This window comes from Colius striatus, chromosome 6 (genome assembly GCF_028858725.1).
Source record: "Colius striatus isolate bColStr4 chromosome 6, bColStr4.1.hap1, whole genome shotgun sequence".
NCBI classification, from domain to species: domain Eukaryota; kingdom Metazoa; phylum Chordata; class Aves; order Coliiformes; family Coliidae; genus Colius; species Colius striatus.
Window position 1 is genome coordinate 21,709,249 of NC_084764.1, and position 27,823 is coordinate 21,737,071.

At 39.4% G+C, this 27,823-nt stretch overlaps 1 protein-coding gene across 1 annotated transcript in view; it reads left to right on the forward strand.

Moving 5' to 3' along the window:
- Window positions 1-27,344, forward strand: part of YLPM1 (YLP motif containing 1) — a 40,377-nt gene extending 13,033 nt beyond the window's left edge. The window contains exons 5-21 of the mRNA XM_061998064.1: window positions 1,399-3,750; window positions 6,330-6,435; window positions 8,256-8,736; window positions 9,816-9,908; window positions 10,307-10,481; window positions 11,079-11,224; window positions 11,585-11,772; window positions 12,383-12,445; window positions 12,721-12,840; window positions 13,115-13,291; window positions 13,502-13,585; window positions 13,842-13,925; window positions 15,373-15,459; window positions 18,442-18,493; window positions 23,594-23,724; window positions 25,518-25,697; window positions 26,064-27,344. Of these exons, the coding sequence (XP_061854048.1) occupies window positions 1,399-3,750; window positions 6,330-6,435; window positions 8,256-8,736; window positions 9,816-9,908; window positions 10,307-10,481; window positions 11,079-11,224; window positions 11,585-11,772; window positions 12,383-12,445; window positions 12,721-12,840; window positions 13,115-13,291; window positions 13,502-13,585; window positions 13,842-13,925; window positions 15,373-15,459; window positions 18,442-18,493; window positions 23,594-23,724; window positions 25,518-25,664 (4,486 nt within the window). The 3' untranslated portion in view covers window positions 25,665-25,697; window positions 26,064-27,344. The remainder of the gene's footprint in view (window positions 1-1,398; window positions 3,751-6,329; window positions 6,436-8,255; window positions 8,737-9,815; window positions 9,909-10,306; window positions 10,482-11,078; window positions 11,225-11,584; window positions 11,773-12,382; window positions 12,446-12,720; window positions 12,841-13,114; window positions 13,292-13,501; window positions 13,586-13,841; window positions 13,926-15,372; window positions 15,460-18,441; window positions 18,494-23,593; window positions 23,725-25,517; window positions 25,698-26,063) is intronic.
- The last annotated feature ends 479 nt before the right edge of the window (window positions 27,345-27,823 follow it).

Below are 27,823 nucleotides of genomic sequence, written 5' to 3' on the forward strand. Positions count from 1 at the left end.
GGAAGCCACTAGACTGGTCAGGCAGGACTTGCCCATAGTGAAGCCATGCTGGCTGTCCCAAATCACATCACCTGTCCTCTCTATGCCTTCTAAGCATGGCTTCTAAGAGGAACTGTTCCGTGATCTTCTCAGGCACAGATGTGAGCTGATGGGTGGGTAGTTCCCAGGGTCCTCCTTTCTACCCTTTTGTAAAACCGATGCAATGTTTTCCTTTTCCCAGTCACTTCACCTGCTTGCCATAACTTTCCAAATATCATGGAGAATGGCTTGGCAACTGCATCAGCCAATTCCCTCGGGGATCTGGGATATACCTTGTCAGGTCCCAGAGACTTAGGTATGTTTAAGTTCCTCTCTGGTCACAAACCTGAACTTCTCTTACAGGGTGAGGGTCTTTGCTCTCCCAGTCCCTGTCTTGTGGTCTGTCCACTTGAGAGGTGTGGAAAGAGGTTGGCAGTGAGGACTGAGGCAAAAAAATTTAGTACCTCAGCTTTGTTGTCCATTGTTACTGGCTTTCTAGTCCTGTTCATCAGGGGGATATGTTTTCTTTGACCTTGTTTTTCTGGCTGACTTACCTGTAGAAACCCTTCTCGTTACTCTTTGTGTCCCCTGAAAAGTTCAGCTCCAGCAGTGCTTTGGCCTTCCTGACCCATTCCAGTGAAACACAACTGTGAATCTCAAACATCCAAGCAACTTGACTTCAGACATGAGTTCTCTGTTTGTGTAAAATGAGTTTTATTTGTTCTCATCTATTATGTAAGTCAATATTTCAACATGAGCTTAAAGATTTTAATTTTTGCTAGATCAGTCTTGTTAAATATGATTGCATGAATTATTCTTCTTTAGTTTGCCTGACCTATTTCCTTGTATTCAAATGGTAGTAGCTGTAGGTGCACTAGAAAGGAATTTAAAAACTAATGCCATAAAAATACATTTCTTTCAAGCTTACATGCAGCTGGGTGATACCAGAGTTTGTTGCACTTTCTGAAAGAGTATGAAGATTTTTCTAGGTGGCATTCATCACCATAGTTAAGTAGGTTTGTTGCATACTATCAAAAGTTCAACAACAGTTACTGATTGCAAGAAGACTTACCTTAAACAAAAGTTGAAAGCTTTTTCAAATGAGTCTGCCAGCTTTCTTTGTCAGTCAGGTTTCAGTCCTGAGATATTTAAGTCTACTTTCCTTTTCAGGTTGCATAATCTGTTAGTTAGTTTAGGCTTAAACTAAACAATATTGATTTGAAGAATTTGTCTCTGTGCTTCTGCTTTGGTTCAGTAGGGACTGATCCTGAGGTGCTCTAGGATTCGTCAGTTAGAAGTGGCTTGGAGTGGTGAAACTCTTTTAGAGGATTTTAATTTGATGTTTTCATTTGAATAAAATTGCTGTTATGTCTTCTATAGGTTTGATGGACCTCGAGGAAGAGGATATGACAAATTTGAAGGGTCGAGACAAAGGGGACCTCGTTTTGACTCCCAGCGATCAGAAGGATACAGGTCACGTTTTGACCGACAGAATACAGATGGACAGTCTTCAAGTAGGTGGGGGCCTATTCCACGAGGACCAGCATCACAATTTTATACTTCAACAAATGCATCACATGGACGTGGTCCCCGGTGGAGGGGACCCAGGCCTCATTTGGGACAGCAGCAGCAGCAGTCACAGACAGACTCACAGTCAGAAGACAAAGAGCCATTTACAGATGTAGCTGGCAATCAGCAGGCTGTAAACAGAGCACCGTGTACTCCCGATACACAGAGCACAGGTCCCGTTGAGGTAACCGAGGACTTGACAAACACTCAACAGGAACCACCCAACCCTGAAGTCAAAGAAACCACTTCAGACCCTCCTAAAAAGTGGACATGGAGTTCACATGATCCTAACCAGCCAGTAGAAGAGTCCAAAGCACCTACTCCACCTATTCAGAACCAGAAATCAACATCCCTTTCTAGTAACCCTGTAGCTTTGCAGTCAGGTATTGCAAGAACAGGGAGTGTGGTAACTCCTGTAACAGAAAATCAGGACCTAGACTCACCAGATGGCCAACTGATTGCTTCAGATAGCACCCAGGCCCTGCCTGGGCCAGAAGGCAGAGGGAAGGGGCAGTTTATGCATGAAGACAGGGGCAAGGGACCAGTAAGCAGAGGAAGGGGCCTGGGCAGAGGACAGGGGGACGGCCGTGGCTGGGGCATGGGCCGTGGCAGGGGGATGGGCAGGATGGACGGCGGCCGGGGGATGGGCAGGATGGACGGCGGCCGGGGGATGGGCAGGATGGATGGTGGTTGGGGAATGGGCAGGATGGATGACGGCCATGGCCGGGGAATGGGCAGGATGGACGATGGCCGTGGCAGAGGATACGTATACAGAGGCAGAGGGCAGGCTAGGCAGGCGTCCATCCGTGGCAGGGGGATGTTCAGGAGAGCAGGCAGCAGGGAGAGGATGCAAGAGAGGCGATCAGGCAGCAGGGAGAGGATGCCAGATGGACGGTCTGGCAGCCGAGAGAGGGGACTGGGTGGACGGTCAGATAGCCATGAGAGGGTTTTCTCTAGCCGAGACAGAGAGCTAGGTGGGCGACCAGGCAGCCGAGACAGGGGGCGCGCGGGCAGCCGGGAGAGAGGCCCAGTCAGGCGCGCAGGCAGCCGGGAGAGGGAGCCCATGAGGCGGGCGGGCAGCCGGGAGAGGGGCCCGGTGAGGCGGGCAGGGAGCCGGGAGAGGGGCCTAGGCAGGCGGGCAGGCAGCCGGGAGAGGGGCCCAGTCAGACGGGCAGGGAGCCGGGAGAGAGGTCCCATGAGGAGGCCAGGTAGCCGGGAGAGGGAAGCAGGAAGATCTGAAGCAGGCAATATGGATAAACCCATTCATCTAGGAGATGACACTGACAAATTGCCTCCGTACCATCGAGATGAGGCTCTCAGGGGTTCTTGGGGTCATGAAGATAATAGAATGCAGGAGGAATTTCCTTTAGACAGTCAAGATGACCCTTCTTTGGAGCACGAACAATTGGATGACTGGGAAAGGGAACGATACTGGAGAGATCAGAACTCTGATTATCAGGATGAATCTGTAGATGTGTATGACAGAGATGAAAGGTTGCAGTCCCACCATTCATTGCCTCCGTTATCTCCCCTGCCGCCACTACCTCCTTTATCATCTGATCATGACAGGCGAGATTCGTGGTGGGACGACTGGAAAAGGCCTAGAGAGAGGGAAATAGAGAGAGATCTAGATAGAACTGGAAGATCTTCAGATATTTATGATCAAGATTTAGACAGAGAATGGGATAGAGACTGGGACATGAGACCTATGGATGACAGAGAAATGGGGAATCGTGACCTGGATATTCCCCCTCTACCACCATTACAGTCTCTTCCACCTCTGGACAGATACCGGGAAGACAGGTGGAGGGAGGATAGAAACAGAGATCATTATGACAGAGACTTCCGGGACAGGGGGGAACTGAGGATTCGAGAGTATCCAGAGAGGTATGATACATGGCGGGAGAAGCAAGACTACCTTCCTGAAAGGACTGACTGGGAGAGGGAACGATTGTCAGATAGGTGGTATCCAGATGATGGAGACAGACTGCGGTCTTTGGATGATCATTCAGATTCATCCCTTCCCCCCCCTTCACATTCCTCTGATATGCTGGGAGCAGATTCAAACCTGGACTCTGACCAGTCTTTGGGAGGAGTGATGGTCCTTAGCCAAAGACAACATGAGATAATTTTGAAGGCTGCCCAGGAGCTCAAAATGCTTCGGTGAGTTGCTTGGTTTTGTCCCTTCGGGTGGGAATCCAGTTCTGTGGAGGCAGTGCTCCTTTCCTAATTCATTCATTGATTTATGCAGTAAGGACTTCATTTCTTTTTGCCACAGCGTGATAGTAGGAGCTCATATGGAAGTAATTATTTGGAATACCTCCATCACAGCTCTTGTGAATGGACTTTTTTCATAAATTGTGCCTTTCCTTGTGAATATGGCATTCTGTTTGTTACTTTCCAGGAAGAGATCTGTCCACATCTGCTGACCAATCTTTTTTTGGCTTTTTGACTTTGCTTTTCAGTTTTTCAGTTAGTGTCAGGTGAACTCGGTGGTGGTTGCTTTGTAATACTTAGCTGTGAAGACCTACATTAATGTGGTTCTTAATTCACACAATGAGACCTATTTAATTTTTAGATACTGCTTACTTTTTAATTAAAGCATCCATGTTTGTGCTTTCCTTTTTTTTTTCCTTACAGTGCTTCCTCATTTTTAATCCAATGTTGCCAGTGAGTAATTTTATCATGTTTGTTTGATCTTAGTTCTGAGGATCAGCGTGACAGCAGTGATAATGATCAGGAGGATATGAATATAAGGGGTCACCAAGACCATGTTTTAGTAGTTACTAGACTTTAATAGGCTTTAATAGGTATTTATTTAAAAATAAGTAATAAAATAGTCTCTTAAACATCAGAAACATCCTAAGGCTTGGGAAGTTTAGTAATATTAGAATGAATGGAGCACATGCCATCTATCCAAGTGTTGTCTGCATTAGGTGTGTGGTTTAGGTGCACTAAATGCAGTTAAAAAACAAGCAAACAAAAAACCTCAAAGCACCTTCACAAAACAAAAAGAAAACCCATGAGTGAGTGTGTTTTCAGTGCATGAGATCTTTCAGAGGAGATTATAGAGAAAAGAGGAACTGCCTTAGAGATGGGAGGTTTGTGTGGTTTGTGAGTTACTGATAGCTAAGGATTGGTGCCTAGTAAAGACAAGGGTTTAATTTCATAACAAAATTTTACGTTAAAATAGTAGGCAATAAAAATGAATGTTTTTCATTACTATATCTACATTAGTAGGTGTTTAAGAGACGGGCGGATGTTGCATTTAGGGAGATGGTCTGGTAATTGATAGGGCTGGGACAAAAGATGGACTCGATGATCTTAAAGGTCTCTTCCAGCTGAAATGATTCTATGATTAGACTATGTTGAAAGATACGTTTTGCACTTTCCTTGAAGCCATTTTTCAGACCTGTGGGATTGCTAAACATCTGTCCCACATAGCAGGCCTTAATTGCATGCCAAAATGCAAGAAAAATAATTTTTAAAAAGGAAGGGACAACCTTTATTCTGCCTAATTTAACCTTTCACTGGAATTAGATTAATTCAACAGGAGTTGAATTAATCTAACTGTGAAATCTGTGTCATAAAGCAATATTTGCCAAAATCACAGATTGTTTTAAGCCTCCTGGCTTTTCCCATATGCCATAGGCACAAGTTTTGCTGGTTTATGTAGCTAACTGCAAGGCAGTGGACTTAAGATAAGGACCACAGTTTGGAAATAACTACCTAAATGAATAATTAATGAGAGATTAAATATTTAAACGTAGGAACTAAAACATTTTATATAAGGAAGTAGATACCTAAACTTCTTTTTTAAGGCACTAAAAGGGGAAATATGATACTGCTCTGAGCTGCATGCTCTTCTGTTTGTCTTCTGGTCTGTTTTTCCTTAGCCTGAGTGCTAGCAACTAGCAACTGCTCAGTTTATTCTTTGTGATAATGTAGCACTTGGGAGCCCTCTCTGTGAGCCAGGTTCTCCTTGTGCTGGACACTGAACACATGTATTGCTATTCAGGATAGTCTCTGTTGTGCCTAGTACAGGGGAATCCCATTCTTAGTTATTCTTTGGGAACTACTTCAATACACATGATTAATATGAGCAAAGATTTTTTAGCAATAAAACTCCTAGATGAAAAAAATGCCAACAAAACTGAAAGGAGATGAAATCATAGTGAATAGAACTTTGTAACCCGGTGGTTGTAATATTCACTGCTGGTCCTGTTCTCTATAGACTATGTATTGGTTGTATATTAAGTAGCATTTTGATAGATAAAATGAAAACAAAAGTTTAAATCACTACTTGGTTTTTAACTCTCTCTGCTGTGTTTTGACCTCAATCCTACTAGCATGCAAACAAGAGCCAAGTGACTGAGAGTGCTTTAACACATGTTTCCAATGCACTTCTTGTCAGCACAAGCGATAAATCCAGGTTTGGTCTTTACTGTGGAGGAAGTGGAGTGACTCTGAGCAAGCACAAAAGCATAACTGCGTGTCTCAGGGAAAACTTAATATCAAAAAAAGATGCAGCTAATACATTAAATACCTCTGTGGTTAGGTAGTTGTGAAACAGGGACTTCTGAATCACAACACTGACCATGTGAAGTCCACTGTGTCTTTTTCTTCTGTGGACTTGGCTCCTGATGCTTGTGTAATACATGTTTTTCACCATGAGTGTTGATTTCTTTAATTTTTGATTTAAGCTACAGCCTGATAAATGCTTTCTTGTGGTTCATGTGCAGAGAGCAAAAAGAACAGCTACAGAAGCTGAAAGAGTTTAAACCTGACATTTCCACACAGGACCCTCCAAGATCACAGAACACAAGTACAAGGCCAGGTGCCTTTCAGGTAAATTCATCTTATATTAATTAACTTAAGGACGTACTGGTGGTAGTTACTATTAATGGATATATCAGATCAGTTCAACTCTCTGATGATCCAGCTCTTTGTGGAATGCCTCCCCAGAAGCCCTTACAGTCTCATCAGTCTTCTGCTGAGACAAAGCAACTTCTTAGATTTTTCCAAAGCCTTGTCTACTCAATCATTCAGTTCACTATGTCTTCTGAGCATGATCCATTGAGGACAGTAGTGTGTGAGGTTCAGCAGCCTCGATTGCTGTAGGACGATGTGCAAGAGGAGGTGAGCTCTTCCAAAACAGGGGTGTAAGGCGCATGAGAAGACCCTTCTGTTCCTTGCCAAACTTCTGACATCTTTGCTTTTCCTACTTCAAGATCTCCCTCCTCTTTGAAGTCAGAGAGATTTGAGGATAAGTCCATCAGAAACTGAGATATTTCAATGTGGAACGGGGCACGAGCTTTCTGTTTGCTGTCTTTATTGGGAATTCGCATTAGCCTCTGAAATATCTTAAAGTGCACAGAAACTCATGTTTCTGTACCTCTGTGACTTCATCTCCCATTGTGAGGCAAGTTATTCCCTTGCTGCTTAATCTGGTTGGTCCTGGGAACTCTTCTCAGCTCCTTATGTTTGTTTTTTTTGATAATTCATACCTAGTCAGAAACCATCAGAATTTTTGCAGTCATGTTAACTCAGGTTTATAAATCCTTCCTTAGAGTGAATGAACAACTTTGTAAAATGTACTTTGGAGGAGCTACTTGAGTGGACGCACAGTCTCTATTCTTTGTCACATCTTAATCACAAAGTTACTGGTACCAATAAATTTAGCTGTGATGACCTCTGGGTCTGACATTTAAGCAAACTTTGTTTGTCCCTCCCTCCAGAGGAGTGTTACACAGTGAGACGCTGCAAGTTTTCTTTTTTGCCCAGGTGACCTCTTCCTTTTTTCAGTGTCTATAAAGTAAAATAGTGGAACAGATTTGCTACCAAGAGGTGCAGGTACGTTGATGCCTTTAGGAAGGGACTTAACTTTGATACTCAGACTACTTCAACCATCTGCCTAGAGGTATTCGTACAACTCTTGTCTTTCTTGGGATTCCTGCCTTCACATTTCTGCTGTGACTTTGAACTGTTATTATAAAGTTCAGCTTTGTACCTACAGCCATTCTGCAAGTTTTGTTGCATGTTGCTAGTAAGACTTCCTGTATCTTGGCATCTACTGTGATGCTGAAAGACACTTGTGACACAGCATGTGGGATTCTGTGGGGATGTTTCGATCACAAAGGGGTTGTTTTGTTTGGTTCTGTTCTGGTTTTTTCCACTGGGCAAAACCTCCCTATTTCTTATGTTGACCTGATGTCAATTTCATTAAGGGATTTTCAGGTGTTTCTACTCTCTGGGAATTTTTCCAGTGACTTCCAGAAAAAAATTGGCCTTACCAGTCATTTTGTGCCTCACCAAGCTGCCCTACTTTTTCAGCCTCCTCACAGACAGCAGGAATCTTTGCAGACAACAGGAGTCTTTGGGAATAAAACCATAGACACTTATGAGCTGAGATAGGCCTACTGGAGCTTAAATTGGTAAGGTTATTTTTGAAGGAGAAAAAAAAATATTATTTAAGCCTTCACATAGTGAACAAACATAAAATTGATTCACGCCACCAGTTCTCGAAATACTGGACTCGTAGCAACTTAACGAAGGTACTGGAAAATGCTTATGATTTGATTTACCAATTGCCACTGTGCTTACCACCTTACAGCGGATAAGAGAAGGCTAGTTTATAGATATACATTAAAAGTGCTTTCTGCATCTAGGTCTCTTCTCAGCTATCTTCAGAGGCACCAGTAGAAGTCCAAGCTATTAAACCTTCTCCTGCTGTTATTATAAAGCCTCCCGTGTTGTTCAGACAGCCCACCCCTGTGACAAGACCAAGTGCCCCACTGACAAGGCCTGCTACACCTATGACAAGGCCACATACTCCAGTTTCTACTCCAACTACAACCCCAAGTCATGATCAGTCTTTAAAACCATCACCTTCTACTGTGGAACAGGAACGCTGGGATGAGGATTCTTTCCACGGACTCTGGGACACAAATGAGGATAAAGGAGCAAATATGGAGTACGACATGTGCAAACAGGAGTCAGTGATGCCACCACCCACCACCTCGCCTGTGAAAGTACCTGCTGTTCACACCTCTGTTCCGTCAGCTGTACCAGTGTCCCTTCCTCCAGTTATTCCACCAGTTCCTAAACCACCTGTAATTCAGCAGACTGTGGATTATGGCCATGGACGAGGTGGGTGTTACAGTGCATTTGTTTGATCTGTAACGGAAAGTTAATTAGTCCTCCTGCCTTCTTTCTAGAAGGAGTGTGCCACGCAAAGCATGCCATGATGTTCTGCAGCTGGCCTGTAGCCTGTGTGTGTTGCGATCTAACGCTAAGCAATGCATTTTTCAGGACTCTCTAACCTCCAGCCTTGAATTTAATGTTTTCTGTAATGCTGTGATGATGAGCTATTTCATGTGAACTGAGTGGTGTGTAGCTAAGGCTGCTTCTGACAGACAACTGATGTGATCACATCAGTGTGTTATATTGATACTTGCCCTTAATCCCTTCCTAGTAGAATGTTACTAGTGTTTGCATTACTGGTATACGACTTCAAAAGTGTGAAGTGCACTCTAGACAGGGAGAGAGACAGAATTCTAGTTCTGAAGGGCATGCACCTTAAACAGGCATCTATCACATGAGCAGCGAGGAGCTCTGGTTTTTAGTGTTGAGCTTATCCAAGCTGAAATTCAACACTTTTTTTTTAATAGAATTTATTTCCTTCATTCTTAGTTTCTAATGGGAGTGCAATAATGTCACAAAGATGTTCTTAAATTGTGTGTTATTGTTTGAAGAGCATTTTTTCTGTTCCTGATGTGCCATAATGTGAATCAAAGTCATATCAGTTCCATTAAGTAGATGATTTACTAAAAGCTATTAGTCAAATTGTTGCTTAGTAATTTTAAGTGAGCATTTCAGTTAATATTCTTGACGTTACGATAGTTTAATGAGTTATTGAAACTTTCAGAGAATTTTGGTGTTTATAATCTCCTAACCATGTGTGCTGCCTGAACTCATCTGAAAAGACATTCTTAAGACAATGATATGCAGACTTACAGACACATGCATACCAACCTGCGTCAGATTTTGGAAACCATGGCATTGTACAGTTATGTATAGCTCTTTTTACATTATCTATTAAAAGGAATTTTGGTCAGTTATTCCAGTCATTTTTAATGCCATTGACTGGTTGCTTTTCATGACAGAGGAAAGGAAATGGAAGGGGGATATTTTAAGACTTCAATTATTTTTTGATTATTTTTAACCAGATATAACCACCAGTAAAGTGGAACAGATTCCATATGGGGAGAGGGTAACCCTGCGTCCAGAACCACTACCGGAGAGGCAGACATTTCAAAAAGGTAGGGAGCACTTGGCTAGCTCTCAGACAGTTGCTTAGGCCTTAGGAAAAGTTACAGGGCACTGAAAGTGTATTTTAAACTAAGTAACTCTTATTTAAGCTATTTCTTTTCTTTGGGGAACCCCTAAGAGTAACAGTTTATATTGTCAAGAGGAGCCGTGCAGTCAGTGACCTAGCCACTTCAATATTACAGGTTTGTAGCTTTAAGTAGGAGTGCATGGCATGGTTGCCTGCTACAGTTTGGAAAAGAGATTTAGTGGCTGATTAAGTCTGTTCTAGTCCTCACGTCATATGTTTTATATACTTTTCTTACACTCATGTGTTGCTTTTCCTTCAAAGATAATTAAAAAATCAGAGCATATTTTACTACTTTGGATTTCCATGGGCTTCTCCTTTCAGAGCACCCGGGTCGGTATAACAGAGAAAGAGATCGTGAGCCTTATTTTGAGCGTCAAGGTAATGCCAACACAGATCATCGGGATTTCAAGAGGGAGCGGGAATTGCACAGAGACCGTGGCTCCATGGACTATGAACGGGAGAGGTTTGAAAAGGAGCGACATCCCCGAGATGATAGGTATGTGCTTTCAATACACTATTGAAACCAATACAATTCAGGCAGTATTGAGTTCAGCTTGTATTGCTGGAGCATGTCCACAGATGGGCAATGAAGCTGGTGAAGGGTCTAGAGAAAAAGTCTTATGAGGGAGCTGGGGATGTTTAGCCTGGAAAAGAGCAAGCTGAGAGGAGATACAATCACTCTCTATAACTGCCTGAAAGGGAGCTGTAGCGAGGTGGAGGTCAATCTCTTCTCCCCAGTAACAAATTATAGAACACAAGGAAATGGGCTCATTACATGAGGGGAGGTTTAGACTGGACATTAGGAAGAACTTTTTTACCAAGAGTGTTGTTATGCATTGGAATGGGCTGCCCGGGGAGATGTTGATGGCACCATCACTGGATATATTTAAAAGGTGAGGTGCTGAGGGACATGGTTTAGTGGTGGGCTTGGCAGTGTGAGGTTAGCAGTTGGACTCGGTGATCTTAAAGGTCTTTTCCAACTGTTATAATTCTGTGAGTATCAATCTGTCCATTTTGCTGTGAGGTACGTGTTCATTTCTTTCTGAGATGTGTAGCAGAAATTCTAGAAATACACAAAATACTCTTTTGGCAGGGTTCTTCCTACTACACCTTCAAGGACTCAGTCTTACCGTGACAAGAAAGACCATCCCTCCTCCAGGCGGGGTGGTTTTGAAAGACCACCGTATGAGCGAAAGACAGATCGTCCAGCATATGATCATGGGCCTTCCATGTTTGGAGGTACAGTCTCTTAATCTTGAAACCATGCTAGAGTATTACAGAAAACACAGACTCTCAGAGGCAAAGATTAATTGGGAGAAGATTAATTGATTTGCAGTATTTCTTTCTTCAGAATATATAATTTGGGAAAAAACTTATTTGAATGGTGTCATATGGTTTTGTTTCTCAGTAGTGATGAGATCAGGAATGCAACAGTTATATATTCTGCTAAAAAATGTCTTTCATTGCAATAGGGTCAAGATTAGAAATTTGCATTCTTTTGGTGACAAATCTATGAATTTATCCTAAAATAATTAAGATCTGTTTAAATCAGTTCAGTTGGATATGAACATCTTAATTTTTTTATTTTACTGAACTAAGAAAATTCTTCTGTCCAAACACTGGAATTTGAAGGTGATCGGAGAAATTACCCTGAGGAAAGAATTCCTATTTCTGCTCCATCAATGCCCCGTCAGCCACCACCTGCTCCACGAGTGGAAAGGAAGCCAGAATCTAAAAATGTAGATGATATTTTGAAGCCACCAGGAAGAGATAGCAGGCCAGAGAGGGTGAGTATACATTCTGAAAGCAACAACTGCTTTCTGTGAGATCTGTATTCAGATAAAATGCTTATGAGCTTAGTATCTTGGAAACAAGTCATACATTTGAGGAACCTCTGGAAATTCTCTTGGTTCCTTTGCAAATGCCTAGCGTGTCGTAACATCGCTATTAGGAGGCCACATGAGATGTAAACTTCCTGGGAATGCTAAGATTAAATTCCCATTAGTGGGTAATGTTAATGTATGTTAGACCCTTCAGAAGTCTTCCCATGGGTGTTTGGCAGATCAGTGGAAAGACTTGGTATTACACAGAGTTGGTGATTTGGCAGTGCACCATATAAAATAAGAAATAACAAGATTTAGGCTATAAAACGTGCAGATGAGTTTCATTCAGTTAATTTTACCTGAACCAGATCTGTAACATCTTATACAATATAAGCTGCTGAGGTGATTAACACCATATACTCTTATTCTGTGGAACTACTGCCATTCCTCACAATTCAGCTGTAAAATTGGCAGTGAGGTTTTGCGCAGGCTTTACTTGATGATACATAAAAGTGTGTGCTCAGAGCACGTAATTTTCTAGAACACAATTTTCTTAATGTGATCTTTTTTTCAGATTGTAATCATTATGAGAGGGCTGCCTGGCAGTGGAAAAACACATGTAGCAAAACTCATCAGGGTATGTAAACAACTGCTGACTGTGTAGTGCTGCTTGTCTTGTATGTGTCCTTCCTCTTCTATTCTCTTTCTGTTTGACTGGAATTTCAACCTGCTGTTATTTCATCTTCCGTAGCTTCATATGGCGTGTGAATCCTATATACTAATAGCAAGCATGAGGCATACTGCTCTCTTGATTTGAGTATGGAGCAGGGAACTGCTGTTTGCCAAAAGTGTTTGGAGATCCTTTGTAGCAGAATGGAATTTTTACACCAAGTGTTTGTTTTTTCTTCTCAGGATAAGGAGGTAGAGTGTGGAGGACCTGCACCAAGAGTGCTCAGCCTGGACGACTATTTTATCACTGAAGTTGAAAAAGAAGAGAGAGACCCAGATACAGGGAAAAAAGTGAAAAAGAAGGTACTTTCAATTTAGTTTCTCATCTTGACAATGAAACAAAAGATGTTCTGGAGAAACACAGTGGCAAATAGAATTTCAGTCTGTGGCTTCGAAAGAGAGCAGAGGTCTGTGGGGTGTTTTTCGAAACAAGTAAGGGCAAAATGAGCAAATTCTTAAAAGCTGACCTGGAAGATGTTGTTCTTATAGCAGTATACTTTGACGTCATGACATTCAGACGTTAAACATGAGCAGTTGAATAAGTTTTCTTTCTTAAATGCTTTTATTCTTGGTAAAGGTGATGGAGTACGAATATGAAGCTGATATGGAAGAGACCTATCGTACCAGCATGTTTAAAACTTTCAAAAAGACCTTGGATGATGGCTTCTTCCCCTTCATTATCCTCGATGCTATCAATGACAGAGTGCGACATTTTGAACAATTTTGGAGTGCTGCAAAAACCAAGGGTTTTGAGGTAATCATGCCTAAAAAGCATTTGAGCTTTCTAGCACCCAAGTTTCTAAACTTTTGAATGCAAGATCCCTCTCACGTTCAGGAAAAATGCTATAGGCTACAGTTACACTCTACAATTGTACATTCTGAGAAAGGAAAATTTATACCACCGGGTAGAAAAAGAGCTCTGAAAATTGATTTACAATATTTAATATTGTCTTTTTCTTTCTAGGTGTACTTAGCTGAAATGAGTGCAGATAACCAGACGTGTTCCAAGAGGAATATTCATGGACGCAAGCTAAAGGAAATTAGCAAGGTGACTATGTATATCTTGAGTCCTAGGATTAGTGATTGATTTGATTGTGCCTTCAGGCCTGCTGTTGTTGGAACACTATTGACCTCTTTTAGACTACATACATTTTTCTGCAAAGAACAGCTGGTACTTATTTCATGATAGTGATTGAAATTACTTTTCTTAGGTACAGATAGATCTTTTTTGTGATTGGAAATCGATTTTCCATTTAATTTGTTATATTTTTAGAGGTGCTTCACTTTTATTTGGTTTTTGTTAGATGTCTGAACACTGGGAGGCAGCACCACGTCACATGATGCGCCTGGACATTCGTTCTCTATTGCAGGATGCTGCTATCGAAGAGGTGAGAATTTCTGTGCTTATTAAAATGAAAAACAGTATAGATGGTGACTGTATTGCAAATACAAAGCAGAGGAAGTTGTGATCACAACAAGGCAGTTGCACTTGGCACTGTAGGAAGCCAAAATTGATGTCAGACAACTGTATTTTGTTATTCTTATCGATTACTCAAACATGAAGGTATATGTTACTTTTTACCACCCTTTTAGAGGCCAGTCTTACACATCTTTGAGCAAGAGTTAAAGCCACTTTGTTTTTAGGACCTGCTGAGTACTAATTAAAGAGGACCTTTGCTCTCTTGGATCAAAGTCATCACTTTTTCAGATTACTGGATTAATTAGTTTGTAATTTCAGGATGTACTTCGATAAAATAAATAAATAAACAAATTTGAACTCTATTCTCCCCTTGCTTTGTGAAATACCAGCCTGTAGCAGAGGATGAAAAAATAAGTAGCGTGTAGCAGAAGATTTCACTTGCTTTAGAGGTATGCTACCTTTTCATTCCATTTGCGGTTTGCCACACCATGCATCTTGGTGTGTCAGCTTTCTGTACGGTTGCATTCTTCTTTGGCAGATGTTTCAGGAGCTCTAGGAATAAATTAGTGTGTTAATCATAAGGTCATTGCAAATGTACCATAGCTGTGTGTTGCTGTCAGAACAGCTCATGCCATGGCCGTAGAAACTGTCAACTGCTGAAGTAGGAAGAGAGCTTTGCAGTTTGTCATGAGGTCAGCAGGTTGTGTTTGAATCTCCACATTCTTTGTGTTGGAAAATTGTAATCTTTAGAAGGACAGCAAAAGGCTCAGCTTTCAAGGAGGCTCAGGGAAGTGCAGATTTGGGATTTACTCTGTTTGTATCAAGGTTTTACTAATGGCGTGAGAAACTGTACATGGAGAGTTTTAAGCATTCCACAGGATATATACACAAGTCACTGTTAGAGATGTGGACCCCAGAAGGTATTCCATTTAGATGTATGTCTTAAAGCAGCCATTTTCCTTATTGTGTTCATTTCTGTGGTGATTATTCTTCACTGTGATGTTTAAATATTTAAAAGATAAAGTTTTGATAGAGTTATTCTATGCAGAGAGCACCATTCTAGTGATGGCAAGTTCAAGATCTTTTTCTAAGATTTCAAGTTTTGAAATGCTGTTGTGTGGGAAGCAGAAGCACCTTACCACCACAGATAGTGGTAGGACAAAGAATGCGTGTGAAGGAAGAGAATAAGCAACTTCCCCACACAGTTTGTCACTCTATAGCTAGAAGGGAACTTGTTTCTAAGGAAAGCCAAAATGGAGCCAATATTCAGATGTATTACATCATCATACTTTTCAAGACTAATCCTTTCTTTTAAATTCTGTTTGAAATTGGAGTCTTCTACTTGCTCTGCTGAAAAGATAATACTTAGAAGTCAAGCAGTGCCTTCTAAGTCTGTGCTTGTGCTTTTGACACAGGTGGAGATGGAGGATTTTGATGCAAATATTGAAGACCAGAAAGAAGAAGTCAAGAAGGATACAGCGGAGGAGGAAGAAAGTGAACTGGTAGGAGAAACATCAGCCATCTCTAACAAAATGTTTTTTAATGTGTCTGAGGGAGAACCTCGGTCTTATAAATGCCAACCCATTGCCATTCTTAGCGGTGTGATATTAATACACGTGTTTCTAGTTGTTTGTTCCTTAAACATTTCTAAGAGAACTTTAATACTAAATCATATTATTCCTAACTGATTTTTTTCTAAAGAAACTGTGAGTATATACTACAAAAAGCATGATCAGTGGAGTGTGGCAACATGCCTCTTACAGATGTTTATAAATAGTATTACATTGTAGCACTGTCTTCCAGATGATCTAAGAATTACACTAAGTGGAGGGATGGGAAGAATGGGCAAAGATTAATTTAGCTTATTTCCTTTAACCTGTCTAAAGAGCTCTTCTGTACTGTCACAGTATATGACAACAGTTCTAAAGAAGAATGGTTTGTCTGCCAAGGCTTGCTGACTTTGTCAGTAGGTATTTCCAAGATGAGAGCGGGTGTCTTGGATAAATGAAGGTTAGAGAATTGACCTGAGGGCTGATGGTTTTTGGTATGTACTTAAGAGGCTGCAGAACTTCTAACTTCTTGGTATCTGTTGGAGCTGCAACTAGTAACTTCTTGGTACATGTTGGAGCTGTAACTGGTCAGTGCTCAATGAGTTGAATGCATCAAATCCTGGTTCCCACAACCAAGCAGTTAAATTCAGATAAACAGGAGGTAACTAGAAATGTCTGAGAGGAGCGAAGTCCTTTTACTGGAAGGAAATTTACTATTTCTCAGGAGTGGCAGTATAGAAAACAACTGAAAAACAACAGAAAAAAAAGCTTAGGAGGGGTGGATTTTAATAAACATCTGTTTTTTGCAACATGACTCATTCTCTTTACTAAATTATTCTTTGGTGCAGAGTATGAGACTGCATAAAGTGTGGTTAGACTATTTCAAGGATGCATCCATGTTTACAAGAATATGGCTGCTAGTCTCATTTCTTGGAAATAAGCTATATCTAGAAGATAAAGTTTTCTTTAGCTTTTGAGACATCTCTGCATATGTGTCTATATGTGTGTTTATGGGTTCTGGGGAGTGTCCTAATATACAGCACATAACAACACGCCTTTTTGAATCAGACAAGGAAAAAAGCTTGGTCGTGAAAACTATGCAACTTATTAATAACTAAAAGTAATCTACATATAAGAATGTTTTCTAATAGGATTTACAAGATGAAAAATAGCAAAGAATTACCTGCTGCATGTAATCTCTGCTATTAAGTCACATGGCTAATCTCAGAGGGCGGTATGTCATCCAGAAAGGTGGAACAGTATTTGGTATCTGCCTTTTTGAGAACAGTTGGTAAGGATTCTTCAATTTATTTTGTTGCATTTAGTCCTGTGGAAAAAGAGAGATCTGAAGCTCCTGCCATCCGGCAGATGTCATTGAAATATCCAACTGTTTTGTACTAAAGAGTGGAATCTGCATCTTTTCTTGCACAGAGGTCTGGGAATATTATACACATTCAGCACACAATAGGCCATTTCACACCATCAAAGTCACTCTCTTGTTGCTATTATCAACTCTCATAGGGTTGTTCGTGGCATTCTAATAATTCTTGCTTTTTTGTACTTGATGGTATGAATTACTGATGCATTTAAATTAGTGTTCTCACCAGTGTGTCACACATCACTTTGTTCATACAAGCTTCTAGCTGTGGTGTAAAATTTGAGCAAATTTTAATGTGCAACTTGATTTAAAAGTATAAGTATACACATAGGCATAAAATTTACTTACTTGTTACAAGGAAATAATGCAGCACAAACTGGTCCTATTAATTATTGATTTGATTAAAAGCAATAAAATACAGAAATCTGATGATCTCAAGTCACTGATACGTGCTTGATAAAAGAAAGGTCTTTCAAGGATTTTAGAAGAGCAATACTGAACATAATCAAAAGCAGTGTAGCTCTCTGGAATAGTACACTCTGAATTAGTAACCCTTACATTAACTAATACATGTATATTTTTACCACAGTAGAGACAACCTATAAATAGAGCAGGAAAGAAGTTAGTGTGATAAAACTGATCTGTGGATTTGTTTTCTTGTTGAAACTTTCTAGAGTATTTCTTTTCCATTTCTATTAAAAATCAAAATAATGAAATCCTCACAGAGGTAACATTTCACTACACTGAGCTTTAGATGTGATTGCAAAGAAACATATGTAGTTTTATGCCAAATCTGAACAGCTGAAATGGCTTATAAGGGATTGCTTAGTGAGGATTTACTTGTCTAGCAGTGTAAAATGAGAAGATAATACAAATATCTCTTTGACAAATTCGATATCATTATGCTCATTTACAAGGAACGAACTGACTAAAAATGATTACATATAAAACATGATGACATTATTTGTAGGGAAAAGGTGTCTTAAAAGAATCAGTGAACAGAGTTATTTTAAAATGAAAAATAATACTTAAATCTTAATTCAGCAGATACTGTAATTTAAACTAAGAATTTTGTTCAATTGTGGACTAACCACTCATAGAAGAATTTAGTGTGTGCCTTCGAAAGGACTATGAAGTGAAGCTTGTGTGTAGTAAATTCTTAAAAGCTTATGACTACGGTGACTTTTTCATTTGTATTTGTAAAGCTTTGAATATTCTTTATGCCTGATAAGTTGTGTTGCAATAACCTGCCACCTGGGATAATAGTATCTGTGCATGCAGCACCATTGCTGACTGTGAGACTCATTCTGGAGTTCTGTGTTTGCAGAGGGCAGCACTCTTGTAATGATTTGCAAGGGCTGCTAAAATCACTGAATGAGAAGTGGATGCAAAACTTCTGAAATACTGAGTAATTTATTTCCTTCTTCTGTTAACAAGAATTGTGCCTTACGAAAGAAATACCTTAAGCTCCCATTATAATGCTGTTTCCAGTTCAAAAGTGATATGCATGTGTGTCTCTCTCTAATCCTCCGAGCTTCTCTCTGTGTATGATTTAGGGTTACATTCCGAAAAGCAAATGGGAGATGGACACTTCTGAGGCAAAGCTAGGTGGGTATTGATTTTTTCCTGTTTCTTATAGTTGGTATCTGATGATGTTTGCAAAATCTGGATGTTCATTTTTACTGTGCTTCCGTATCAAAGACAAATAAGTGTATTGATCTCATACACATATCTTAAACTGCCAAAGCATCTATGTGGAAAAAGAATTTATCTTCTGCCAGAAGCAAGAGAGTTATAACTTTGATCATCGCTGATATACTCATTGACCTTTCTTCCATCTGTTGAAGGAAAGTACCTTGTCTGATAATTTTTAAAAAGCAGTATTTCTGTTCTTTCATCTCTTCTGTATTATAAAAAGCAAAGAGTCAGCTCACATTACACTGCCTTCTTATTCATACTGCATACCTCTTTTCCAAGTCTAAATGTTGTCAGTAGCTTCTTGCTTTCTTGGAGACATGCCTTCTAGCTTACTGTATTGAAGATGTTTCTCACTCTGCAAAATGGACATGTGTGAGGGCAAAGTAGTGTCATGCTTTGAAGTTGGTTCCGAATGATTAGGCTTCAGAGTATCTTTTCAACAGTTTAGGTATTGAAAAGTTAAAGCTTGTTGTGCTTTTTATTTCCAGGAGGGTAATAGAATTCTTCTTAGTAGAATGCAGAATGGACTTTCTGGGAGCATGAGGGCACTATTTTTGCTGTGCTTCTTGGTCTGATTAGTGTTTCTGGTTGTGTTAGGCATAAGAGTTAATACTAAGATTCTATCAAAATCAAAAGTAACTTTCAGACTGAAATGCATGCACCGTGACTCTGGTGGAAGTTATATGCATGGAAAGGAGTTTGTAGTCATTACGATAAATTTTGGGGGCTTTAACAATAACGGTTCTAAGTGAAGATTTTATTAATGCAATCTACATAAAACTATTATCTACCATGTCTATAAGAAGTAACAAATATTTGAATGGGACACAGCATGTGTTAACATTTTGAGATTTGCTTCTGCATGTGTGATACAGCCCTGTGTTTCCTTACATTCCAATAACAAAAATCACGATTAGAAACCATAGAAACAGCATTAGAAGTTCTGGCTTACATAAAGCAAGCTTTCGTCTTTCGCTGTTAATGCTTAGCTGCACCATCTGCTGCTGCTGTGCTCTCTGAAGTCATTGAAGTATTTGTGGAATATATTGTTGTGGCACGTACAGTACAGCGGGACTTGACCTTGTACTCAATGATTCCAGCATATCAGATAGCTGGACAGTTGGACTTAATTCAGGATTGCTCTGTGTTTTTATTAGAGTTGATTAAATATCTTAAGGTAATCTCTTAAGTTTATAGTGTGGGGGGTTTTTTTTGCAAATATGTATGAAATGATAGTACTGGCAAACTGTATTGTTGAAGAGTGCTCTGATCCATTGTGTTGTATTCCAAATAACCTAGACTTATTTAAGCACTGAGTAGTAGCAACAGATGCTTTGTGCTGCATATGGTGAACTTTAAGTAATCCTGTCTCTTTCACAAATATCACAGGAGCCCAAAGTATGTTCTAAAAAATTATTTAAGTTTTATGTGTAGTTTCTAGCAATATGGAGACTGTGGCTGTAGCAGAAATTTACACGTACCTTTCAAAATTTGAACCTCTCTCATGATCAATATTGCTAACAAATGGAAGCAAAGAATGGTGATGTGTTTCTTTCCATATGAAAACTCCATAATATTAAACACAGGATTTTTATATCATCTCCACTTAGTTGTAAAACAGGGAGCAAGCAGCAGAGTCAGTTTTACACTGAAATAGGTTACTTGCAAGGCTGTTGCAGTAATCCCTTAGCAGACTCTTAACAAACTGGATGTTGGCATGCTGCAAGACACTGATACTATTTCTAATAGTATTTCTATTAAATCTGTACTCACAATTTTACTGTTATAACTACCCTCTACATTATTTGTTTTTAAATACATAGAGCTATAGATTAAAAGTAAATGCTGATAGAACGTAAAAATTGCTCTGCGAAGGTAGACAACTTTTAGCTCAAGGTATGTATTTTAAGCACTTGCAGTCTGTGAATAAGAGCTATTATATTTAATTCACAGTAAGACTTTGTTGTAGTTGACCAATAAAAATTATTTCCTGAAAGATTTGTAACTGGGGTATGCATTTGTTATTCCAAAGTTGAGTTATTTCCTGGGAACTGGCACACCCATTAGGTTTATTGCTTTAGTCCCAGAGCGCACACGTTTGTAGAAGTGATGTAAGTACAAAATCCAAAACCAACACTGTGAGTCTTGTTTTGGTTTTTTGTTTTATTTCTGAGTAGGTCTTTTTGCAGGAAAGCACAGTACAATCTTACTGATTATAATAAGCCTCAGAAAAGATCTGAGAAGTTGAAGTTCTTTAGTTGCAATACTGATTTGTGACAATCACTATCCCGCAGGGCTCTTGCTTTAGTTCAGATTTACTTTGACAGGGTGATGCATTCCTCCGAGTATGTGTGTGGTATATCATTTCCTTGTGTATTATGAGTGCACAGCCACATTCTGATTCTAAAGTGTAATCACTGGTCTGTCTCAGTGCAGAGTGCATATGCGTTCTTGTATTTAAATTTACAGGAATGGACTGCCATTGTCTGACAGCATTTGCAGTGTTTAGCACAGTATGCTGTTTCAAACTGTGGCTTAGGGGTGTGTTCTACAGACTTTCAGGAAAGGAGGTATGAGCTCTGGCATAGCTGAAGTTTAATACCATTGTGAAATTTGGTCTAGAATGCAAATAACATTTTACATGAAACTTTGTGGCTTTTGTATAAGAAGGACAAAAATTTAGCTGATTGATTTAATTTCATTTTTGAAAGAGCTAATTAAGGCAGTTACTTTTAGGTGCTTTATTGTTAAAGTTATAAAGGTGAGTTTTTAAGTTGTATGGGTTTTCAGAAATGCTGCTGCTTCCTTATCTTTGATGATAAAATAATGTTTGATAGTTTAACACTAAGTAATCGTCTGCATAAATACTCATGAGCACCATTGTTACAAAATGACACCTTGTCTCATTTCCAGAAGAGAATATTCTCAAATAATGGTTGCGGTAGGCTTTTGACATTTCTGGGGTGTGTCTACTGCATGGCATGTGTATCTTGAACTATGATAGTATGGATGGAGGCAGATCCCTCTGGAAAAGCAGTTTAGCTTCAAATGTGGAAGGAGATAACATATTTTAAAATAAATTCTGAGTAGCAGTAACAAAAAGGGACAGAGGGGAAACTCACATTCTGAGCGCCTTCTGAACTCCACTGTTGGGGTTTGAGAGTTGCATGTTTCTTGGGGATGTTTTCAATTGGTCTGTGTGCAGCAGTGAGTGGGAGACTGAACTCTTTCTTCCACGTTGGTAATGAGAGGAGCTTGCATCTTAGCACATTGTCTTCCAACAGGAATATGTCTGTGTGCAGGTATTTGCCAACAGAGAGATCCTGAGTTTTCAGTTCATGTTCCTAAACGATGCTCAATGTGTTTGTTGCTCTCCTTTCAGTGTTGGTTTTTTTTTGAAACCTTTATGTTATGAATGATATACACAGATTGATCTGAGACTAAGTACCAAAGAATAGTGCAAGTATGTGATGCACTGGAGTAACAGGAATGTTCTGTAAATCAATTTTGTCTTCTAGAGGGAGTGCCGTCTTTCTGTGGAGATTGAACTTCAGCAGACTATGGCAGATTTAACTTAGAGCATAAGAAGAACCTTAACTGAATTGTGTGACAAGATATCATATAACAGATAGAAATCTTCTGCACAATTTTCTTTAAATGTTGACTTTCTTTAAAAGGCAGAGGGGGATTCAAATGTTTTCTTAGAAGAAATTCTGTGTCTGTTCCAAGGAAATGGGGCAATGAGTTGTATCAGGGAGAAATTACTTCATTAGTTTATGGCATTTAAATTATATTAGCATGTCTACATCCCCATTGCCTCACATAGTCTCTGTTGTTGCTCTTTTGTCTCCCATATTAAGTACGAAAAATCATCTCTAAACCAAGCTTCTTTAAAATACACACCTTTGAACATCTTCTTCTGCTACCTGGAAACTATGCTGCCTTGTGTTTGGTTTATTTCTGAGTATATAATTACATCAGTGACTTCTGAAACAATGTTACTGACATCACTGGAAATGGTTCACAGAATATGATGCCAACTTTAGTGATCCTTCTGCATATGCTTGAATTGTTGACTTATAAAATGGTAGCATACATCGACAGAAGTACTAGCATTGTCTTTGACTTGTAAAGCCAATTTCATTTAGATGCTTTATTGTTCATAATCTTATAATGAATGCTTCCTCTCCTCTCAAAAGCAGTTTGCCACATAATTTCAAGAATGCATTGTGTTTTTTCACTGAAAATGAGTGTCCAAAGAGGAATAAAATTTTAGAACCTAGGAATGGAATTGTTTCTCCTCATGTCTTATGGTTCAATAAGAAAAAGAAAAAAATTATGACTGTTGGACATATGTACTACTGAAATATTCGTGACTCGCCTCTTACACCGTGAAACAAAAGATTCTAAGATTTTTTTTCTTTTTCCAGCCTTGGGGAGTTTTTTGAAATATGTTTTCTTTGTCGGGAGAGAAAAAGAAAAAGGGAAGATCAGGGCTTCCAAGGAATTTTTTTGTTTAGCAGAAACACTATCTCAGAAACTCGTCTTTGATGCATTAAATTATATGATTGTCTCTTGTTCCCTGATACTACATGTATGCCATATTTGACACAATATGAAACCCGAAATTTAGGAAAAATTCTACAGCCTTAGTATTGTGTTCAAATACAGAAAGATGGATCTGTGGTTACTAGCTGTTGGTGGCTATGTTATACCTGTAAGAATAGACTCCACATAGTGTGAACATCCAGAAAAGCAAGCTTTTTTCCCTCATACAAATAATGAGACTGTTATTGCCACACAGTTAATGTGAAAGATCAATAAATCTTGAAAATGGTTGTTGAGTCTTCTCTAGTTTATTTCGATTCTCATCATTCCACCTGTCAAGACAAGCTGGGTGTAAAAATTCTGCTCCTTCTTTTGAAATTTTTCTTCCACTCTCGTCTTGTTATGTGAATAGTAGAAAAAAAATAATCTCCTTTAACTCTGAGGCTCTGTGTTTGTTCTCAGACAAGCTGGATGGTTTGCGGACTGGCACAAAAAGGAAACGTGACTGGGAAGCAATTGCCAGCAGAATGGAAGATTATCTACAGCTTCCAGATGACTATGATACACGTGCTTCTGAACCTGGAAAAAAAAGGGTAATACATTTTCAAGTGACTTAGTGTGTTTATATTACCATTTAATGGTCTCTGTGAAACAGGCTTTGTATCAAGTCATTCAGTGTCTACAAATGTGGAAGTTTCACTGGCTCACTTTTCAGTTTGCTGTTTCATTAGATTCTATAAGAGAATATTTTTGAGAGTAAGGTCTTGCAGAATTAAACAGACTAATGATAGCAAAATCAGGAATTGTACATAGTAAAGATGGACTGTTCTTCGTATGGCTTTTGAGATAGAGAATGGAATCATGTCACATTTCTTGCTGAGGGAGATAATGCACTGTGTTTCAGAACAGCCTGTAGAGATAGTGTGGTACACAGTGCAGACTCCAGGACAAGATAGTCCTTTGATTAAGGTATTTTTGGTAGGTTTTATAATAAGTAGGCAGAGTAACAGTATACTGTTCTTAGGTTCAAAAAGATTAATCTGAGGAAAGCATCAGCTATGTAGGTTTTATACCAGTTAAGTCTTGTAGATGCTATCTCCTTGCATATACCTTGCTTAGAACTTGGGAGGTAGTGTATAAAGAGATAGGCTTCAACCACCTTATCTGTAGTTCTGTTCTGAACACAAAATGCTACATCTTCAAATACCATTGTGGAATAAAGGGGAAAAAAAAAACATAGAGGAAGATGAAAGAGAGGTAATAGAAAGAGTCTGTGGGGTTGGATTGTTTTTTTGTCTCCAAAATAGAAAGATCAGCTTTGACTACTAGAAATAGTTTGAGTTAGCTGTCAGTGTTTGGGCTTTGTTTTGTACTGTAATGTCAAATAGACAGCATGCATGAGAGGAATGGAGATAGTAAGGCATTGGCAGAGGAAATGATAGTGGAAGAAAGTGGACACTACTTATCAGCAGGAATTTCTGGGAAGATCCAAGTAGACTGTAGAATAGAGAAGTGCTGGCAGACAGGTTCTAAAGTTATGTCCCCAGGTAGCAGATTGGCTTGAAATAGGATTAATCAGTTAGGATGTCAAGGATGACTTCCTTCACTTAGTGGGTTTGTTTTGGTTTTTTTCTTGTCCTGCAACAGTGTGTTCCAGCTGAGTTTCTGAACTATAGCCCTTCCTGATCACCTCACTCACTTCCCTCTCCCTGTTGCACTCCCTCCCATTGGTGTCTGCATTTGTGGGTGAGGGAGTGACTGTATATGTTTGACCAGGATGAATGCAAGGGATCTGCATGACTGGGAAGAAGTGAGAGAGGAGATAGCAGCAGCTGTTAAAGATAGGAGATAACAAATGCATAAAGAACTTAGTCTAAAGAAATAGTAGAGAGATTTAAATAGACATGTCACAGAAGACAGAAGAAAACTGTTGCTCATTCAATTCACCCATTGCTCAGCTGCTCTTTAACACTACCTTTCTGTAGTTTCATAGTCATCTTCTAGATGTTTCCACTGTGCAATTGAAAGACAGGTTGTACAGCAGATGAAGATATTAAATAACTCTGATAATTCTTCTTGCAGAAAGCATTGCTTTGGACAGAGAAATTACTGTAGTAATTACCCTTCAGCTCTCAGAATGATAGCATTGCAATGGAAAAGGCTAATCATCTATATTTCTATTCTTTGACTTCATGGAACACTTGGGATATTAAATAAAAAATATAACTGGTGTAGTTTCCTTCTTTGCCCATCAGAAAACAATCTAATACTTACCTGTCTGAATGAAAACACGCACAGATCGGAATTCTTTTACCTGCAGTGGAAACCCTAGACTTGTCTCGGGATTTCTTAAGAGATTGTCCTACTGATAGTATGTTCTCCATAGGTACGGTGGGCAGATCTAGAAGAAAAAAAAGATGCAGACAGGAAAAGGGCCATTGGTTTTGTTGTTGGCCAAACAGATTGGGAGAAGATAACAGATGAAAGTGGTCATCTTGCTGAGAGAGCCCTCAACCGCACCAAGTATATATGAAAAAGGGGTTAAATGGAAATTTGTGCCTTTAAGGTAAGTATTCAGTCCCCTACATATTTATAGCCTTGATGGTTTTTACAATTTTTTATGAGTTGAGATTGCAGTTCATGTCATTGTTAGGGTTTTCACATACAGCATTATTTGATTTGGAGTATGCCTTGCGTAATAGGTGTCAGCTATGCCCATGTTGATGTGCACTGTCCTGTAGAGCATCTAAAAATAAGAGTTGTCAGCTATCAATCTCCAGATTTTATTATCAGGAAGATAGTGCTTTCATTAAAAGAGTAGTTTTGTTCTGCTCCTAGTCCTGTCTAGTTCAGCTTTTGCTTACTGTATCTTAACTTTGAAAATTTTAATTGCTGTTTTACTCGGTGTAACAAACTTTTCCTTTCTTTACAGGCCATTTACTCTGAGAACCAAGTGAAACCAAGGTGTCATGAGCATCTTGCATGGGTCATGTCACTCCCACTTTGACGGTTTTTCTTTGTTACTTTAGTATCAGCAGTTTTCTTGAGATATTGGCAGATAACCAGTGTCCTTGAAAAAACACCAACAAATTCCGCTGCTCCTAAGTGAGAGAGGCAGTTTACTTTTTAATATTTTTGGAGGGGAGGGAGGGGGAGGGCCAATAGTTTTAGCTGCTGTTTGTGGGATAAAATGGAAGGATTAGACAGACGTTACCTGCACTGTACTGTCACAGAATGTGTATCACCTTTGCTTTGTGGCTGTTCTTGTTTTATACTGTTATGTACCTCGTAGCTTATTGTACTAGGAAGCAGAACAATAAATTTCACTATAAACTCTGTGTTCTTGGTGGACCATAGAGCATGTTTTTTGTTTGACATTTTAAATGTGGTCTGTGTTCACGCTTTGACAGTGCTCAGAACTGTCCTTACCTGGAAGAGGTGCTGTGCTTAAATTCTGGAATGTGTCCTGTCTTCTAGGTTTATCATCACCTGCTGCTCTTCTCCTATGAGCTCCATTATGGCTCCAGGTTTTGCTGGCCTTGAGGAGTCATATGTGTCTAATTCTTCCTGCGGAGCAGGAGGGATCGTTATGGATTTGGATCATAGTGTCTCAGTTATTTCAAATTTCCATTACTGCATGAGTATAAATTCTGTTGGATGGTTCTGAAATACTCAAGGTAGTAATGAATGAAAGACATTTCAGTAATGCTCAACTTGAAAACGAGCACTACAGAGTTCTCTGGAGGGCAGCCTGAAAAATTAATTGTGGTCTCACGTTGTCTTTTAGTTGACGCTGATCCCTATCAGGGTATTTTATTCCATTCATAAGTCTACTCTCTCACAGAGAAAAGTCATTAAAAAAAACAACAAAGTCAGAAGTCATACCCTTCTGTTCGTTTAAAAAAATGTGTCTAGCTTGCTAAAAAAGATAAATGAATAGTAGTCTACAGTATTAAAAATGGTGCAAATCCTTAATTGATACTGGTATTTCACTTCTGCACAGCAGTGGGTTTGCTGGTAAAAACTTTTGTCCTGTCAGGTTTTGAAGCAAATACCTTGTGTTAACAATGTTGTATTCAGGCAAAGTGTTTAAATCTGAAAATAATTACTGTTTTATTGCTGAACTGAATTTTTTTCTCCTGGTCTTTCTGAAGGAAGAAAATGAAGTCCTGAATTTCCTTCTCTGCTTTTCTTTGTTGCTCTGCTAAGTGATTCCATTGCAATTTGTGTATAAATTTATATAAAACTAGTTCTGGTGTGGTGGTATTTCATGCTGTTAAAGGAGAGCTGTGGTGCTAACAGATGGTTTTGTTTGCCATTCTGATGGTTTGGTTTCTCAGCCTTGTCTGTGGTGCATGATTGTGAAAGCTCCTTGGTAAACGAGGGAAGTAGTTGAACTTTTGTTGTGCCCTGAATGTGTTTTAATACAAGAAAATCAAGCTCCCTGACTGCACCGTTTTTTTAAGTGGAGGGTAATAAATATGCATTTTCTGTGTACACATAGTATTGTGTAGCATAAATACTTTCTTTTTTAAATGTTGCCAAGTACTCTTTGAATTCTGACTGAGATTTGTTGTCAAAGGGAAAATAATATCTAGCAAGAAATGAGTATTGCATATCGCTGTGGAAATCAGGCAAGCTTTGCTTCGGGAAAGTTCCTCTCTCAGGTATGTGTCAAATGTGTTTTGATCT